Source organism: Pinus tabuliformis, chromosome 7 (assembly GCF_031772625.1).
Source record: "Pinus tabuliformis cultivar Carrire ecotype Pingquan chromosome 7, CPIR1, whole genome shotgun sequence".
Classification (NCBI taxonomy): Eukaryota; Viridiplantae; Streptophyta; class Pinopsida; order Pinales; family Pinaceae; genus Pinus; species Pinus tabuliformis.
Window position 1 is genome coordinate 2,036,186,859 of NC_142293.1, and position 17,371 is coordinate 2,036,204,229.

Here is a 17,371-nt window from a genome sequence, read left to right on the forward strand (position 1 = left end):
TCCGGCAATTGCAGTAAAACATAAATACGTTGTCTGCCGTATGCCTGGCGTTGCCGTTCTTCGCCGTCAAACTCAGAAGGCGGCGGAGGAAACCTACAGATGGAGTCAGCTAATCTCGTAAGAAAACCCTTTTTTTGGGGCAAATTTGACACCAAATTTTAGGTGTTATCAGAGTTTTACTGTGTACACGGTGGAATTAGGTTTAAAGTAATTTTATTCTGAGGATTAAAGGTTCCGAGGGGTGACACCAAATTTTAGGTGTTATCAGAGTTTTACTGTGTACATGGTGGAATTAGGTTTAAAGTAATTTTATTCTGAGGATTAACGGTACCGAGGGTTTTCCTGACCTGTCAATAGTTCAAATTTGCAATTTTTTCAAACAAAGACTGTAAGGGTTTTGAGAAATGTGCATCAATCTAAATGATTCAAATTACAACCCGAACAATAGAAATGGTTTGTTTGCTCTGAATGCTTCTGGGCTTATCGGATTCTTTACCAAAATTTTTGAATGGATACGTATCGTCAAAAATATATTAAATCGGAACTTTGACTTCTTGTAGCATCAGACTCAGACAACTCGGATGATACGCGATTAAAGGGCTCCATTTGTTGATTAGGGTGAGGGGGACGATTTCCGTCCTGTGACGGGGATTGCGATGGGAGAGTAACGTGGGAGGCAGGCATAGGAATAGGAATAGGAATAGGGATGGCGGGAGACGAGATGGGCATTGGGTAGGATTCTTCCCGGGGTGCGCTGCGCAGCGCCGCCCTCGTGCAGTGAATCAGGTGATGATGATGAGGATTGATGGTGGGTGGGTATGGGGATGGCCGGCCTGCCTGCCTGCCCGTTTCACGGCTTCTGACGCGCTGGGTTTGGGTTTTACCATCGCTGTCAGCTTCCGCCGGGCGTCAGCTGGGCGGTTAGCATTACAGCCAGACTCAGCCTCAGAATCAGCCTTCTTCTTTGTATTTTTTGCGTTGGAGATTCACTCCAATCCTTCTCTCATTCATTTTATTGAGATTGGGGATGACCCCGCGTTAATGGGTAAAGAATCCGCCAGTCTTTTTACAGGTGCTCCTATCCTGTGCCATTCTGCCCATCCATCTCTTTAAGAAATCTCTCCTCCTCTTCTTCTTTTCCCACACAACATCCACTTCGGATTGCAATCTATTGCCTGCCTTACCTGACAGTTTCTTTGAACAAGAAGACCATGGCCGTTCAAGCGCAGTATCCTTCAAACATCCTGCTGCCTGATTTTCGAAACAGGTTTGGTTTTTGTCTTTGTTTCTCTATCTTCACCTTATGAACATATATGTGGCTCTGCGTTTGCTGATTCATGGTATTGATCATTGACAGGAGAGGGCAGGATCTTCGGAATGTGCTGCTAGTTGGTTTTGGATCGGATAGTCAAATGCACTCTGAGCCCAATCAGCCTTCTCACATATTCAATGCAGGTATCTTGTTATCTGCCAATCTGGGAACATATTTTCTATCATAATCTATTCAATCCAATGGCTATTGACCTATTTACAAACACAGTAGTTTAGATAGCCACAGATGGGTTCAATCATAGCTTGAATGACCAAAGAAGCTAGCTCGATGGGTGGTGATGGATCCCCATCGCCACTTACTGTATGTGACAGTGCATCTTTTTCAATGAAGGTGCACTAAATATGGAGTCTATCATGGACCAATTCCATGCGCAGGTTTGGTGCGCACCTAGACGTTGCATATCGCCGACTTTACACAAATAGACAATGTATCAAATATTGGAATTCGAGATATGCATCCCTAAGGCTTTGTAACCTCCAGGTGCGTATTAGAGACCTGGCATTAGATGGGATACGGTTAAGCTTGCCCAACTTGGGGCTTTTGGTCTTGTCCAAATTGGATGGATTTGATTGTGTAGTTCATGTTCTCTGCCATCTAGACTTGCATTCATTGATTTGCCAATACATTATATCATCGTTCGTTTCCTGTCCTACTATTCAGTCTGCAGATTTTGATGGCACGGTTGGGGGTTGTAGAAACAATTGCCAACAGCTTAAGTACCATGAAATATCAGGAAGTAATGGTCTCTGTTTTTTATCGTTAATCAACGAATGGTGGCGGTGCCAAAACAATGGGCTATGAACCCCAAACTGTGCTTTAATGCGGTTCAAATACCCTCTTTGACATGGAAGGTGAAATATTCAACTTTACATCTCTCCCATGCAAGAACAAAGGCTTCATCAATTTTTCATAGGATAACCCTATATGGATAATGGAAGTAAAAAAGCTTTTTCAGAACTCCAGATTTTCTCACACAGCAGACCCCTATTACAGCAAACACATATTCAGCAAATCACACACTCTGGCATTTACACAAAAATAAATAAATAATACATGGCGTATTCCAATATACCATCAGCCCACACATTTGAACCCTTTCTCTTCCATCTAGTCTTGCATTTATTACTTTGCCACGTTGATTCTATTATTGTTAGTTCTGTATCCTACTATTAATTATGGTACGGTTAGGGGTTGTCAAAACAGTTGCCAACAGCTCAAGTACCATGAAAATTCAGAAAGCAATGGTCTCTGTTTTCATTAATCAGGTAATGGTTTGGTTGTTGAAATAATGGCCCAACAGCACAGCCATTTTGTAAAATATTGCAAGGGTCATGAAACAAGCAACGGTCTCTGTTTTTACCATTAATCAGCATATGATAATGTTTTCATTGATCAGTGGGGAGCTATGGACCCAAACTCTGCATTAATGTGGTACAACAATACATTTTAATGTGGACAGAAAGAGTTGGACCTTACATCTCTCTCTCTCTATTAATTACAGTACTTATCTTTGGAAGTTAGGTCATGTGCTGGGCCTAAACCTGTTCAGGCCGTTTTCAAATCAAATTAATTACGATTGGTATTATACAGCAACCCAATCCTTATCTAGAGAGTGAGAGGATAATGAAATGACTGGTATCATTTCGGTAACTAGAGAAAAATACCATTTGGTCTTCAGTGAATTCACCTATATCTATACATGTGATATTATTTATATAATGCCATATGACCTATATGAATAAGAGATAATCCATTGGTAACTCTGGGTCATAAAATAGCTAGAGACGTTGAAAGACCGGAAAGAGTTTTCTCCTATTCAAGAGCAGGGACTTTACCAGTTGGTCATGGGGTATTCCTTGCGGAAAAGGATAAACATACAACCACACATGGCTGTAAAACAACTTTCTCAAACATATAGATTTTATCACACACTCCCAACAACCTATTGCAGCAAATTTGTACTTGGAAAACACAAGTATATACACTCACAGATTACAACACTTGCAAATTACATAATACAAGTGTTATTCCAATATAGCAGCAGCCCACACCAGCAAATTCCTTCAATAGAAGAAATGAATAATTTATACACTGTGGGCAGTGTACCACATCCACATGTCCTGAAACAGATCAGCTGTGGCTATCTCTCTCTGGTATTCATGCCTACCATGCCCAGTTCCTTCCATTGAGACTTACGCTGTGGGTCCACAAGCTTTTTTACCAAGAACTTAAAACCAGATAGAACCTGTGTGTTTCCCTATCTTCACTCGTGCAAAGTGCGATAATGTGTTATCCTTATAGGCTATGGCTAAAATTTATCTAGGCTTCATGTCGTTTTGTAGTTTATTAAGGTCAGGTGGGTATCGGTATAGGTATCTCAAGTTTTAAAATCTATGTCTAAAGTTTATCTATGGCTATAGTTATCTTCAAGTGTTTAAAATTAAAGGGCAAAACGCTTTTCAACGATATCTACCATCCCCATGAGATTGATCTTGAGCATGTGCAAGATAATATATCGCGTGCCATAGAATTATGAAATTCATGATTTAAGACAGGTTATTATGTACAAGGGTCTGCCTGAAAATCTTCTTTTGGTCTAACTAGAAATTCTAGATTTTTTTTCAAGTTCTTTGAATTTTTGCCACTTCCAACTCCAGAGGAAGCTATCGTTAGAATTCATTTATATCTCCTCTCCTCTTCTGGTGGAAAAGTGTTGTCATCTCTAATATATCTGAAAAATTTGCAATCTTCTCAGGAAATAAGATATCACTTTGAAAAGGATGGCTTGATGGCTTTTTGCTATGATAAGATTAACTTATCTGACCTCAGTATTATATTCACATATTAAGTTTCTGCAGCCATTATGAATCCAGCTGACATGTCAATATATCCTCTTCATTTTGCAGTGCCCAATTCTGTGCATGGTCAGCAGAATGGAGCAATGTTCCATTTGCCAGAAGACCCTCCATCGCGAAAGAGACCAAGGGAGGCTGTGGATCTTATTGCTTTGCAACATCAGAGGCCCTTGTTAATAAATTTGTGCGACCTTCATCAGCAAGCCCCAGCTGCAGGACCAGGGAATGTACCACACTCAGTGGGGACTGTGTCAACTGGTCTGCGTCTGGCATTTGAGGATGAACAAGTCAATGCTTCAAGACCATCTGCAACGAGAGGCGATGCGGCTTCTACCCTTCATTTTTTAACAGAGGATATAGCATCACAGTTGCAAAAACAGAAAGAAGAGCTTGATCAATTTGTGAGGGCACAGGTGGATATTTTATTCATTTTCTACGCATTTTGCTTTTAATGATTTGAAGTAATAGAAGGGTTCATTGCTTTCAACTCTACGATATGCCTATAAAACTGCAAAACTGTTTTTTCTTGTAAAATAGGCTTCATAAACATACTACAAAACTGTATGACTTGTTTGTTGAATCCCTGAGAGTTTTTCTAAATTCTTTTGCATGTATTGATTTATAGGCGGATCAGTTGAGGCAATCCATTGAAGAGAAGAGGCAGAGGCATTCACAATCTATGCTTTCTATGATTGAGGAAAGCGTCTTGAGGAAAATAAGGGAAAAAGACTTGGAGATGGAGAAGATCAATCTTAGAAACAGGGAACTAGAGGAACAGGTGAAACAGCTGAAACTGGAAGCTTGCATATGGCAGAGCAAAGCTAAGCATCAGGAAGCCATGGTGAAATCCTTGAGAAAAAGCCTCCAACAGGCTGTGGTACAGGGCAGGGAACAAAGCAAAGAAGGATGTGGTGATAGTGAAGCAGATGATGCAGAATCATCACACATAGATCCAAATGCAGAGGCCCATCGTGCAAGATCCTTGAGAGGTAGTAAGAACACAAGGGATCAGAGAACTTGCAAGGTCTGTCAGAAGAACAGTGTTTCCATTCTCCTCCTCCCTTGTCGACATCTCTGCCTCTGCAGAGAATGTGACAATGCAGTGGATTCTTGCCCTCTGTGCTATTCTATGAAGAACGCAAGTGTGGAAGTCTACATGTCATAAACTATGTTGCAAATGTGGCATTTATTTGTGGAAGCTATGGATATCTGCATTACATAGCTCTGCTATCCCTGGTGTGCAAAACGTTCTACTAATGCCTTTGGAAGAATGCAGATTATTAATCATCCCATTGCTTACTAACATAGCTTCAGAACCTGAATTAGCAGCAAGTTTATACTGGTTGTAATATTCAGTTAAGAAAGTGAAGAAGATGGTAAGGTGTTCCAGTAGGATGCCAGGATGCTGCAAGGGAAGAGAGCATTGTCTTTCTGCAACACCTCTTGAAGAGACATATATGGCTTTTTATCAGGGAATACTGTATCCACATCGATAGATGATCATATTTGGCTGCTGAAAGTCAAAAACCAGATCCATATAAACTAGGGAAAATAGTAAAGGAGAAAGAGCTGCATTTCCCACCCTGCTAATTCTTTCTTTATTTTTTGATTCTTTGGATGAAAAAATCAGTTCGCTCATCTCTCTGCTGCTTTTGTGGTTCCTAGAGACCAATTGAAGGCATCCCTAGATGGTGAAGTATGAATAGGGTATATGAGTGCGTGGACAGGTTTCTGCATCTAGAAACATGGCCCAGTCATTCGTAGTAACAAGCTCTAATCATGCTAGAAAATGACTTGATTCTTTTGTCTAGTCTGTAAAAATTTTCTCTAATCATGTTCATTTGTATGTATTACATTTCTGAGATGAATGTTTATTTGGGTTGCAGACAGTTCTTGATTGATTGGCTTTTCTGATATGAGCTAATTGGTTGGATTCTGTGAAAGTGTTGATAGTTAGAATAGTTGAGATAGAAGATATGCAAGGTTCCATCCATGAGTCAAATTGGAGATCACTATCAAATCTATGGTGTTTATAGTTTTTTGGCTCTTGTGATTCTGTCATTCTATTTTCCTAAGCAACCTTATCTATACTTGGTGAATGCTTGCCCTGTATATTGTATGAGAGGGCTGATAATTGGGATACAACACTTTTGTCAGCTTTAATGTTGATATTTGAGTGTGTTCTTTTTAGTAGATGTATAAAAGGTATCTGGATAATCCTTTAATCAGGGTATAAAGTTTCATTATTAATGGCAGCTGCATACCTGTTCAAACCAATGTTGCACGAAACAGGGACATGTTTTTGGAAGTGAAGTGTCCCGGAAGCATCCATTATATATATATATATATATATATCATTGCATTTATATTGAAAAAAACATCCAGAGTGCCAACTTAGTTGCAGAATATATCAAAGCATGCATTGTACACAAATCAAGATAAAAATGGCATCCATAGTACATTAATGATTAATTATTCGAGCATAAACCATCTAAATTCTAGATTCCTCTCCTCTTGTCTAGCCTTTGCCTCTACTTCGATTCTCGAGGCTCAATTATATTTTAGATTAAATCCTAGAAGCACTTTGTAAGAGATGCAGCAAAGCCTTGGAAAATCGTAGAACTTGTGATTCTGTCCAAGCTTGTGTTAGGGGTGTAGATGTTGATTAAATTTATATGACTTAAGGAAGTTGATGGTAATGGACTGTAACAAGATATGATAGAGTGGTTATCCAAGACAATAAATGAGGCTATAACAATTTTTTTTTTTTTTTTTTTTCAATTTGTCCAGAGCTTGCACTCAACATCAACCCTTTTTGACATATTATTCAAGTGGGGCAAATCACAGCAAGAATGGAGCCTTTGTGGGCAGATTAGTACTATGTCAACCTCATCAGTGAACCAAGGTCCTATCAACATTCATATTATAGAAAAAAGTGCAAAACAAACAAATCCTTATTATCGAGGCTGCATTATATGTTAGATTAAATCCTAGAAAAACTTGGTTAGAGACGCAACAAAACCTTGGACACTCATAGCTCTTGTGATTCTGTCCAAGCTTGTGTGGGGGGTGTAGATGTTGATTATATCCATACGACTTAAGAAAGTCGATAGTAATGGACTGTAACAAAATATTTCAATCATTATGGTGGTGGCAGATATGCTTGCCAATCTCGGCCTCGTTGAAAAGGACATTTTGGAGACTTGGAGAATGGAAATGAGACTTCGCTAAAGATTGAGATGTACACCCTTAAGAATGTAGCTATAAGTGAACCTAGGAAGTAGATGCGAAATCCTTTGAGGTTTCAGTAAACAAATCTATTACTCATTCCATGACTACCTTGTGATAGCTTAAAATGTTGTTTTAGTTAGTTTTATTTTTCCTTCCAAGCGTTACAACTCAAAATGTTCATATGTAATTCCTGTTAAGTCCATAAACAGGCTTGAATTAGAACCAACCACCAAAAGAATTTTTGATTTTGAGTGGCATTGAGAGTGCGGATCAATTTTTAGGATGACAACATTGATTCAAGAGCATTGGAAAGTTGATTTGAAGACTTAAAACTCTGATACCGAGGAAGAATTTTTTGGAGCTTGAATTACCAAGTTACTGTACAAATAGTGCAGATATAGATTTATCAACCACAAAAGTACTTTGATTTGGAAGGTTTTGAAGAAATGTTTATTTTATTAACCTAGTTAATAAAGCATCTTGTAGGCAGACAGATTGTTCTTCCATCCAACATTGGGACTGACCCTGCCCTAGGCTCAACCTAGCTGGAGAAAAAAACCTAGTTAATAATGCTAATATAGCCATAACGTATTCTCAATCAAGTGAGCTTGTGACTTAGACCAAGAACATTATTCAATTTGTTAAGTACAATTCCCATGCCCAATCATTTATGTTGGGTAAAATCAAGGGATTTAAAACACTGTACTTAAACCACTTTCAGTAATCTCGCCAATGTAAGGATGTACAATTCCAATTTGCCCATTGTAAAATAATTGTTACTTATGGATGGAGATTTCTGGAGTAGAGCTGTGTAATCTATGAGAATCGTCCAATGTTTTGGATTGTGACTCCATCCATCATCAAAGACCAAAGAACTCCAAATTACACAGTTCTACTCTGGAAATATCCATCAACAATATGGATAACTGTGAAGTCTCCAATCACTTATAATTGTTAATGTTATGTTTTTTTTTTTCCTGTACATGTGTTAAAAAGGAAAACTATCCATCCACTACAGCGAAAATTGTTGTTTAAATTAACATTTTACCCTCTTATCTAACATTTGTTTGCTGTAATAAAGAAATCAAAATTTCATATTGTTGCAACTACTCAAGGAACGGAAATGTTGAAATAAAAATAAAACAAACCCAAAACAACATGAAAGAAAGCTGGTGGCTTGTCCAGTGTCAGAATAAGAGCCCTTTCCAATTGTCAATCACAACGAATGCATTTTCACATCTATACAACAATTAACAGAGAATATGATGTGCAGAAAATCTTGCCATCTTTCCCTTCCAACGTGGAAGGGAAGAGGCTCTTAAAGGAAAAATTACTACTGAGGTTTGAAGATTCAAATTCTCTCTTGTTGTGATACCCACTTGCTAAACATATTTAACTGCTATTATTATACGATTATCAAGTACAAGTCATAATAATTACTATTCCCCTCCACCGTGACCTTTTAGAAAAAAGTGAAAGTCGAGAAACTGAAAGTGAATAGTAAGATCGGCTTTAACGAACATAAAAGTTAAGGGGCCAACACCTTCAAAATCATCAAAAGATCACTGAGCAGTGTTCAAGTGATTTACATGCTGACCAATGCAAGTCAAAATAGAAATAGTCTTCCTTCTGTATCAAAATGGGATCTACAACCCGCGTGAAGATGCAAAACCATCATTGGAATGATGTTCAATAATGGGCCTTTCTGGGTCCCATCATCTACCTTACTTTAAGGTTCCCACCTTGAGAATGTTTCATGGAAATGAAGGAAAATGAACAATGAAAGTGTATTTGATACCTTCATGCTGCAATGGTATTGAAAACTGCTTAAAATTGGAGATATTCCTTCCTTTGGTTCAAATGATGGTTAGAGGATACTTGGCTCATCCTTCTTTAGAAGTTTCTCTGATGAAGAGTGTTTTTTTAGGAGCTCTTGGTACTTACCTTATATTATATTCAGATAGCCCACCAAGATATTAATAGCTTCATTACGGTCAACTTTGCTCTTTCCCATGCTTTTGCCATTTCCAAGTCTAAGAGGTGATTTACTCGTTCAATTATCTTCAATTTCAGCGTCTTACTGACAAGTTCTTGTGCCCCCACAAGCTCCATGTTTTTGAGTAGCTTGAGTTTGTTCTTTCACCATTTTCAGCAATGCATGTTTATGTTTTTCCTACTCGATCAGTTATGCTTTCTACTCACATTCTACTATCTATCTTTCCAGAGTGCTATGTAGGGAGGCGATGTGCAACTCCTGTTGCCTCCAAGTGATTTTGAATGCTTCCCAAGCTGAAGTAGGATCCTCATCAGTTTGCATAGGGAGAACTGTTTCGATTTCAAGTTAGGCTCAGCAGGTACAGCTTTCCTTCTTGGTTTTGGTGCCTTGAGAGTGCTTTCATCCTTGGTTTTCTCATGTTGATAAATTTCAGCAGCACCAAGTGAGTGGTCTAAGAGTATTAGTATTGTCAGTCTTTGATATTTTCACCCTCGGTGATTCTTCTTTATTGATCTCTACTTTATTGATCCCTATGGCGCTTAGAACTGTTGAACTTTATTATATGTTGCTTAGTTTCAAGCCTCTTATTTTTCTACCTTATAAGTCACAATGATTTCATTGACAGATCTTGAGATTAGTGTATCCATCCTACAAGTCACAATGGATTTATTGACAATTCTTCATATTAGTATGAGCTAAAAAGGGAAATTGTCCATTGTTCACAATGATTTCATTGATAGATCTTGACATTAGTGTATCCATCCTACAAGTCACAATGGATTTATTGACAATTCTTCATATTAGTATGAGCTAAAAATGGAAATTGTTCATTGTTCAAAGAGAGGAGAAAAATTGCTTTTTACTCAGTGTTTGGATTTCTGAACATCTATTTAAACCTCAAAACCAAAAGTTTCAACTTTGAAAGTTTATAACTATAATAACAAACAACAAAAATATAATAACACAATATATCTATGATAAATCTGAAGGGATGTTGGTGAGTCCAAGCGTCATTTTGAATCGTTCAAGCTTTTCTCTTCCAAGCGCTTTGGTGAAGATGTCTGCAATTTGCTCATTAGTGGAATAATGATGGAGATGGATTGTTTTGGCCTCAACATGATGTCGAATCAGATGATATTTAGTATTGATGTGCTTCGTTCGATCATGGAACTTTGGGTTGTTGGCCAACTTTGGCGGCCACGTATTTTGCTTCTGTTGTGGAATTTGTTGGAATTGATTGTTTGTGTGATCTCCAAGAGACAGCTCCTGATCCAAGACTCATAGCATATCTTGAAGTAGATACCCCAGCTTCTTTGTCTCCATCGAAGTCTGAATCAGAGTATCCAATCAAACTGAAGTCATCCACCTGTGTATACTTGATTCCAAAGTCTTGAGTTCCCTTCAAGTACCCTAGAACTCTTTTTGCAGCAGACGAATGTCCTTCACAAGGCTTTTGCATAAACTTGGAGAGGATTCCAACAACAAACGAAATGTCTGGTCTGGTAGTAGTTAGGTAGTTGAGATTTCCTACAAGCTGTCTATACTTTGTTGCATCCTCAAATTATTTTCCTTCAATAGATGTGAGCTTTAAGTTTTGTTCCATTGGAGTAGTAAGAGGATTGCATTCTGTGATGCCAAACCTATTCAACAGATCTCCAATGTATTTCTTTTGAGAAAGAAATATGGACTTCGGATGTTGAGTTACTTCAATACCAAGATAGTAATGAACATAGCCCAAATCAGTCATTTCAAAACTTTTCTCTAATTCCTTCTTTATGGATGCAATGTAGCTTTCATTGTTCCGTGTCATCAAAAGATCATCTACATATACCACAAGATATACAATTGTTTTGCCAACTTTCTTGACAAATAAAGTTGCATCATCAAGATCATAATGTTTGAAATTGAGTTTCAGAAGATGCTCAGTTAGTTTTTCATACCAGGCTCGCGGTGATTGTTTGAAGCCATACAAGGATTTCACAAGTTTGCATACTTTATGTTCATGTCCTTTCACAACAAATCCTTTAGGCTGGGACATAAAAACATTATCTTTTAGATCTCCATTCAAGAAAGCAGTTTTTACATCCATTTGATGGACTTTCCAACCGTTCTGAGCTGCTAAGGCAAAGAGTGTCCGGATGGTAGTCCATTTTGCTGTGGGGGCAAAAGTCTTTTCATAATCGACCCCTTCTTTCTGTGCAAAACCTTTTGCCACAAGCCTGGCTTTGTGTTTGTCAAGTGAGCCATTAGCTTTATACTTGTTCTTGTAGACCCACTTGCAGCCAATTGGTTTCGTTCCTAATGGAGGATCAATCAGCGTCCAAGTGCCATTATTTATGAGGGCATCATACTCTTTTTGCATCGCTTCTTTCCATTCATCATTAGAAGTAGCTTCTTTGAAGGAAGTTGGTTCAAAATCTGTATACAAGTTCAAATCACAATCATAAGAAACATCCATATCAACAGGGGAATTAGAGTCATCTATATCACCTCCATTTTGCCGGTTTGAATTTCTAGTTCCTGTCTTCCAACCTTATCAGGATGAACACTTTCAAGTGTCTTTGTCAGCCACTTTGGGGGACCTTTCTCAGATGATCCACGCTGCTCTGTTGATTGAGTTGGGACTGAACCAAGATTGAGTTTCCCAATTCTATCAATCACATCACTTAAAGCATCATACGTTGTTGGAGTTTCATGTGGGGGAGAGAGTTCTTTAGAAGAAGATTCCACATGTTGATCTAGTATAGGAATCCTCCCTTCAAGATGTGGAATCTGATTATCAAATTCTTGAAATGATTTTGCATTTGCGAATCTATCCAAGCAATCAAGTTGCCACTCAACAACATTGTCAGTTTTGGATGATTTAAGAAAAATTACATCTCTAGATACAACAAACTTTTTGTTGACTTCATCATAGAGACGGTATGCTTTGGAGGGGTTTGAATACTCCAGGAAGATACACTTACGACTTCTTGCACCAAGTTTGTTTCTATGTACTTTTGGTATTAAGGCATAATAGGTGGAACCAAAGACCCTGAGATGCTTTACCGAAGGAACGTGCCCATACCACATTTCATATGGAGTCTTGTTTCTAATAGCATTAGATGGACATCTATTCTTTATATATGCAACACATAGAACTGCATCAGCCCAAAACATCAACTTTACATTTTTGAAAAACGTCATGGAGCACACCATATTTAAGATTGTCCTATTCATTCTTTCAGCTACACCGTTCTGTTGGGGATTATAAGGCACAGTGGTTTGATGTTTGATCCCATGTTGGCGAAGATAGTTTTCAAAGTCATTTGAAGTGTATTATTTTCCATTATCAGTGCGAATAGAGCCAATATGAGATTGTGCATCATTTTCAATCCATGTATGTAAGCTCTTGAATGTTTGAAAATCATCAGATTTGTTCTTTAATAAATAAACCCAACACATTCTGGTGTAGTCATCAATAAATGTCATCATATATTTATTTCCATTTGCAGGGAACAGGCATTGGACCACATAAATCTGAATGAATGAGTTCAAGTTTTCTATGTTCTCTTGAATGTGAATCATGAAAACACTGTTTGCTATGCTTTTCTAGAATGCAAACATCACATTGCTTAAGTTTCCTAGGAATTGTAGGCAAACCAGCAACACCATTTTTCTTCAGCAAGCGGACGTTGTCATAGTTAAAATGTCCAAATCTAGCATGCCATAATAAACTTGATGGAAGTGTACCTTCTTCATAATGAGAATTGTATGAGAAATGTTGTGCACGAGCAGAGGTACCTTGCAGCTTGAGAAGCCTTTCTTTTTCTATTCCCCTCATGACAAGTGAGTGGTCAGATGCTTTTCTCACCTCAAGCTTGCCATCAAACATATGAATGGAGTGACCTTGCTGGCGGATGTGGACCAAGGACAACAAGTTTCTCTTCAGCTGTGGGAGATATAGAACATGATGCAGAAGAAAGTCTGGAAGACCAGACAATTTAAGCCCGATTGTGCCAAGCCCTGATGGCTTGATTTATGATTGGTCTGCAAAGTATGCTGCTCCATCAACATTGTTAGTAAATTCTTCAAAAAAATCTTTTCTACGAGTCATGTGGCAAGTTGCTCCTGAATCAAGCAACCGATCATTTTTCCAAGAAGCAAGTGAAGCATTAAATAAGTCTTCATTTACTCCGATATTACATTGTGCCACAACATAATGAGCAAATTCAGGTGCTTTACCTTTTTCTGTGTCATTAGTTTTACCTTTCTGTTGGTTTCTTTGCTGCTCAATTTTGTCCCATGGTAACTTGCATGTAGAGGCGTCATGTGATCCATTTCTTTTGCAGAGTATGCAGTGCAAGTCTTACTTTTCTCCTTGAGAGCGTCTGGCCCCCTGCCTCTGAAATATCTTCCTCTTCCTCTTCGACTACCTCTTCCTCTGGAAGAATCTTGAGCAGGATTATTTTCTTTATGAGCAAGGCACACAACCTCTTCAGAAGATTCAGGGGCTGTCTTCTTTCCAAAAGCTTTCTCTCTTTCAACAAATTTTTTCACAAGAGAGTCAAAGGTAATATCTTTGAGATTTCCATTTGCTTGCAATGACTCAAGATAATTGGAGTAAGTAGGATAAAGTGCCTTGAGAAAAGCGATAAGAGGAATATCCAATTCAACCTTAGTGGCTTTGATATCATGCATTATAGATTTTACTTCGGATGCAAGAGAAAGAGGATCATTATTTTGCAATTCAAGAGTGAAGAGTTTAATCATGAGTTGAACAACTTCAAGTGCAGAATGTGAGTCATAGAGTTCTTTCAGCGTTTGTAAGGCTTCAAAAGCAGTTGAAAATGGAGAAATATGGTGACTCACCTCTTCACTTACAGATGTTGCAATTAATGCATAGGCTTTGCTGTTCTTATTTTCCCAGATGGCGAACTCTTTGTTTGAGGTAGGCTATTCTGGTTCTTTGTCTCCGTCTCCAATACACACTCCTTTCCACAACTCATTGAAAATGAGGGTGTGTTTTATCATCCTGGACCACTCAAGATAGTTCTTCTTGCCAGTGAGAACTATTCCCACAATGGATATGATTGAATGCATTGTAAAATCTAAGCGCTGTAAAAATACTTCTGCTACTAAAAAATTGATTATGATAAATGATATATGGAGATAGAGGTATGCAGAATAATTTATCTTCAAAGCTATCTCAATCCAAATTCACCAAAAAATATCAAAGATATATGTGAACAAATTATTTTCATCTTCATGGCATCTTCGCAATTATTGTCTTTGCTATCAAAGGAATCTACAGAAAGCTATTGAGACTTGTATAAGCAATTCCACAAATGAGTTAGTCTACAAAAGTCAATTGGAAATCTTCAGCATAACCTTAACTTCTCCGAAATTGCTCCTGTGCAAGATAGCGTTCAAGAAAGTCTTACACGGAATTCCATGCTTAAGAACCAACATAAATGTATAGAATCTCTCCTATTGTGATTAACTGCAGAAACCCATCATTTCTTCTTCTACAACAACGTTAACCAACAACATGATATATCAGCAAAAGTATATTGATCAGAGTCGGTTTCGGCTTTTGGTACAGAAGATATTTCAGGGGTTTTCACTTCTGTAACCCACGAGATATGGGATCTATCGGTAGACACCCTGCTAGTGTCAGAGTCTCCCACAATTTAAATAAAGTAATATTACATTTAAACCACATTAAGCCATTCATAAGGCAATGAAACAAAGCAACAAAGCAGTAATTTTTAATTAATTCGATTTACTTGTATAACAGCTATGTTCCCTTGCAAACATCTGACAATATTGTCAATTATAAAGCTTGAAGCCGACCAGAATTCAGACAATTGACACGCTACGATCAGATTGTCATCCTGTCTTTCGCGAGAGACAATCCTTTGGAAAGGACCGTGTCCTCCGAAATGAGGAAGTATGATTTGTTTCTCAGTTTTTCGAGGGGAGGCCAGGAAAACATTTGTAGATCACCTCTACAATTCGCTCGAGAATCCCAGTGTTAACGCGTTTCTGGACAACAAGAAATTGGAGAAAGGGGACGAGATCAGTTCGACCTTGAAGAATGCAATTGAGAACAATGCAATACACATAACCATATTCTCCAAAAAATTTGTAGGTAACGCATACCCATAACCAACGCGGAAAATGAAAATAATACCAAGAGCATCAGCGTATAAGACAACGTTTCACACACCAGACCCAACGTTCATTTGAAAATGATACCATACACATCAGCGCTTAGCGTTCACTTAAAAACACATATGACAGAGGGCGCAGACTTGAGGGCACAGGCTTGATAGAGGGCGCAGACTTTTAAAAAACGCATACAATATTAGAAAAACATATATGACACTGCCTCGAGCAGACTTCAGGCAACCAGGCAAAATATAGGCAAAAAACTGACACTCAGACACTAGGGGTTACATAAAGACTAATTTCAAGAGCTAGCTCTGATACCATGTCAGGCCAGGTAGTAACTCCACAAAATTCAATTCATTTTATTCCTTCAGGTTGGTCTTTATTATATACATGAGGGAGACTGTTCACTTCATCTTCCGATGACTGTTCATATCTCTTATTATTTATTTACATCAATTATATTTATTCACCCAATCCTGATGATTAGGTGTCAACACTAATGTTTCTCCAAATTTAACCTATTTCTTCAACCCAAACCCTAGTGATATTGTCAAATTACTCTCTATTTATGGAAAAGGACAATTTTCGAAAAAATTAAATCTCTTTTATATTTATTAAGACTATTTTCACTTACACTAAGACAAGCATAAAACTAGACTACTCTTTAATATGAAATTGTGAATATTTTAAATAGACCTAGATTAAAGGCAAAGTTTCTTTGGAGCCTGACTATTTGAAGGAAGTTTTGTTAAACACACATGGACAGCACAAAAGATATGAAAGATAAATCATTCAGTACGATTTTTATTAACAACTCATTTACATTTATAGTACATATTGTGACTCTTGGGATTCAGATCCCAAGGTCTCTTGGACTGCTTTGTCCATTCAACTTCCACGCTAACCCATTAGGATTAGGTGTCCAACATTCCCCCCCTTAATCCGAAGGGTTATGTATGAGTCCAAGAAGAGAGCTGTAATACAACATGTGCAAAAAATACATGGCAGCACTAGGCTGAATGTGCTCTATGAAATGTTGGTATAAAGGGCGGTGGTTTAAGGATGACCACCAACACTGGAACGCTTAGTGCAGTTCCCGGAACTCTTCCAATACTGGCAAGAAACTGAAGTTTTCTGCTAGAGGAAGTGTTCTCAATCTGTGATGGTTTAAGGATGACCAACAACTCTGGAATGCTTAATGCAATTCCTGGAACTCTTCCAATACTGGCAAGAAGCTGGCGTCTTCTGCTAGAGGAAGTGTTCTCAATCTGTGATGGTTTAAGGATGACCAACAACTCTGTAATTCCTGGAACTCTTCCAAAACTGGCAAGAAGCTGGAGTCTTCTGCTAGAGGAAGTGTCCCAGATTGCCAACTGAAGGCATGTTCAGGCATCTTTGTCTCTGGCTGCAACTCTGAAACTGGTGTGGCAGGTTGTGGCTCAGGCTCGCTTGATGTGACTTTGAAGCTTGTAGATGACCATCATTTCCCCCCCTGTCAGGTACAAGGTGAGAAGATGGAGAAAACTCAACTGCAAGACTGTTCAATATTCTGGAACAAGTTCTGACATGTGTTTGGAATATCTTCTTGGCTGTTGATGCCCATTGCCAAGAAGCGATCCATCCAAGATGAATCTTTGTTCTTGCAGGACGTTTGTTTTTGAAGCATCTGTGTGAAGAATGACTGGTTTTATGACAGTGCTTACATGGATGAAGATCAAAACAATGATCTTTCAAATGGCCAACTCGATCACAGTGTTGGCATTTCACGATCTGTTGTTGTTGCTGTTGTTGCTGCTGTGG

At 38.3% G+C, this 17,371-nt stretch overlaps 1 protein-coding gene across 2 annotated transcripts; it reads left to right on the forward strand.

Moving 5' to 3' along the window:
- The first annotated feature begins 278 nt into the window (after positions 1-278).
- LOC149256680 (putative BOI-related E3 ubiquitin-protein ligase 3) lies at positions 279-6,077 on the forward strand. 2 transcript variants are annotated; one of them, XM_089460821.1, is made up of 4 exons: positions 279-1,267; positions 1,358-1,455; positions 4,240-4,601; positions 4,814-6,077. In XM_089460821.1, exons 1-4 carry the CDS (start codon positions 1,212-1,214, stop codon positions 5,351-5,353), a joined length of 1,056 nt encoding a protein of 351 aa, XP_089316947.1. In that variant the 5' UTR covers positions 279-1,211; the 3' UTR covers positions 5,354-6,077. The 2 variants fall into 2 exon arrangements, with proteins under 2 accessions (XP_089316947.1, XP_089316948.1); XM_089460822.1 differs by lacking the exons at positions 279-1,267; positions 1,358-1,455 and adding an exon at positions 1,488-2,184.
- The last annotated feature ends 11,294 nt before the right edge of the window (positions 6,078-17,371 follow it).

Coding starts and splice junctions, on each gene's coding strand:
- LOC149256680 (XM_089460821.1), top strand. CDS start 1,212: ATGGCCGTTCAAGCGCAGTATCCTTCAAACATCCTGCTGCCTGATTTT. Junction 1,456..4,239: donor TTCTCACATATTCAATGCAG/GTATCTTGTTAT, acceptor TTCATTTTGCAG/TGCCCAATTCTGTGCATGGT. Junction 4,602..4,813: donor ATCAATTTGTGAGGGCACAG/GTGGATATTTTA, acceptor ATTGATTTATAG/GCGGATCAGTTGAGGCAATC.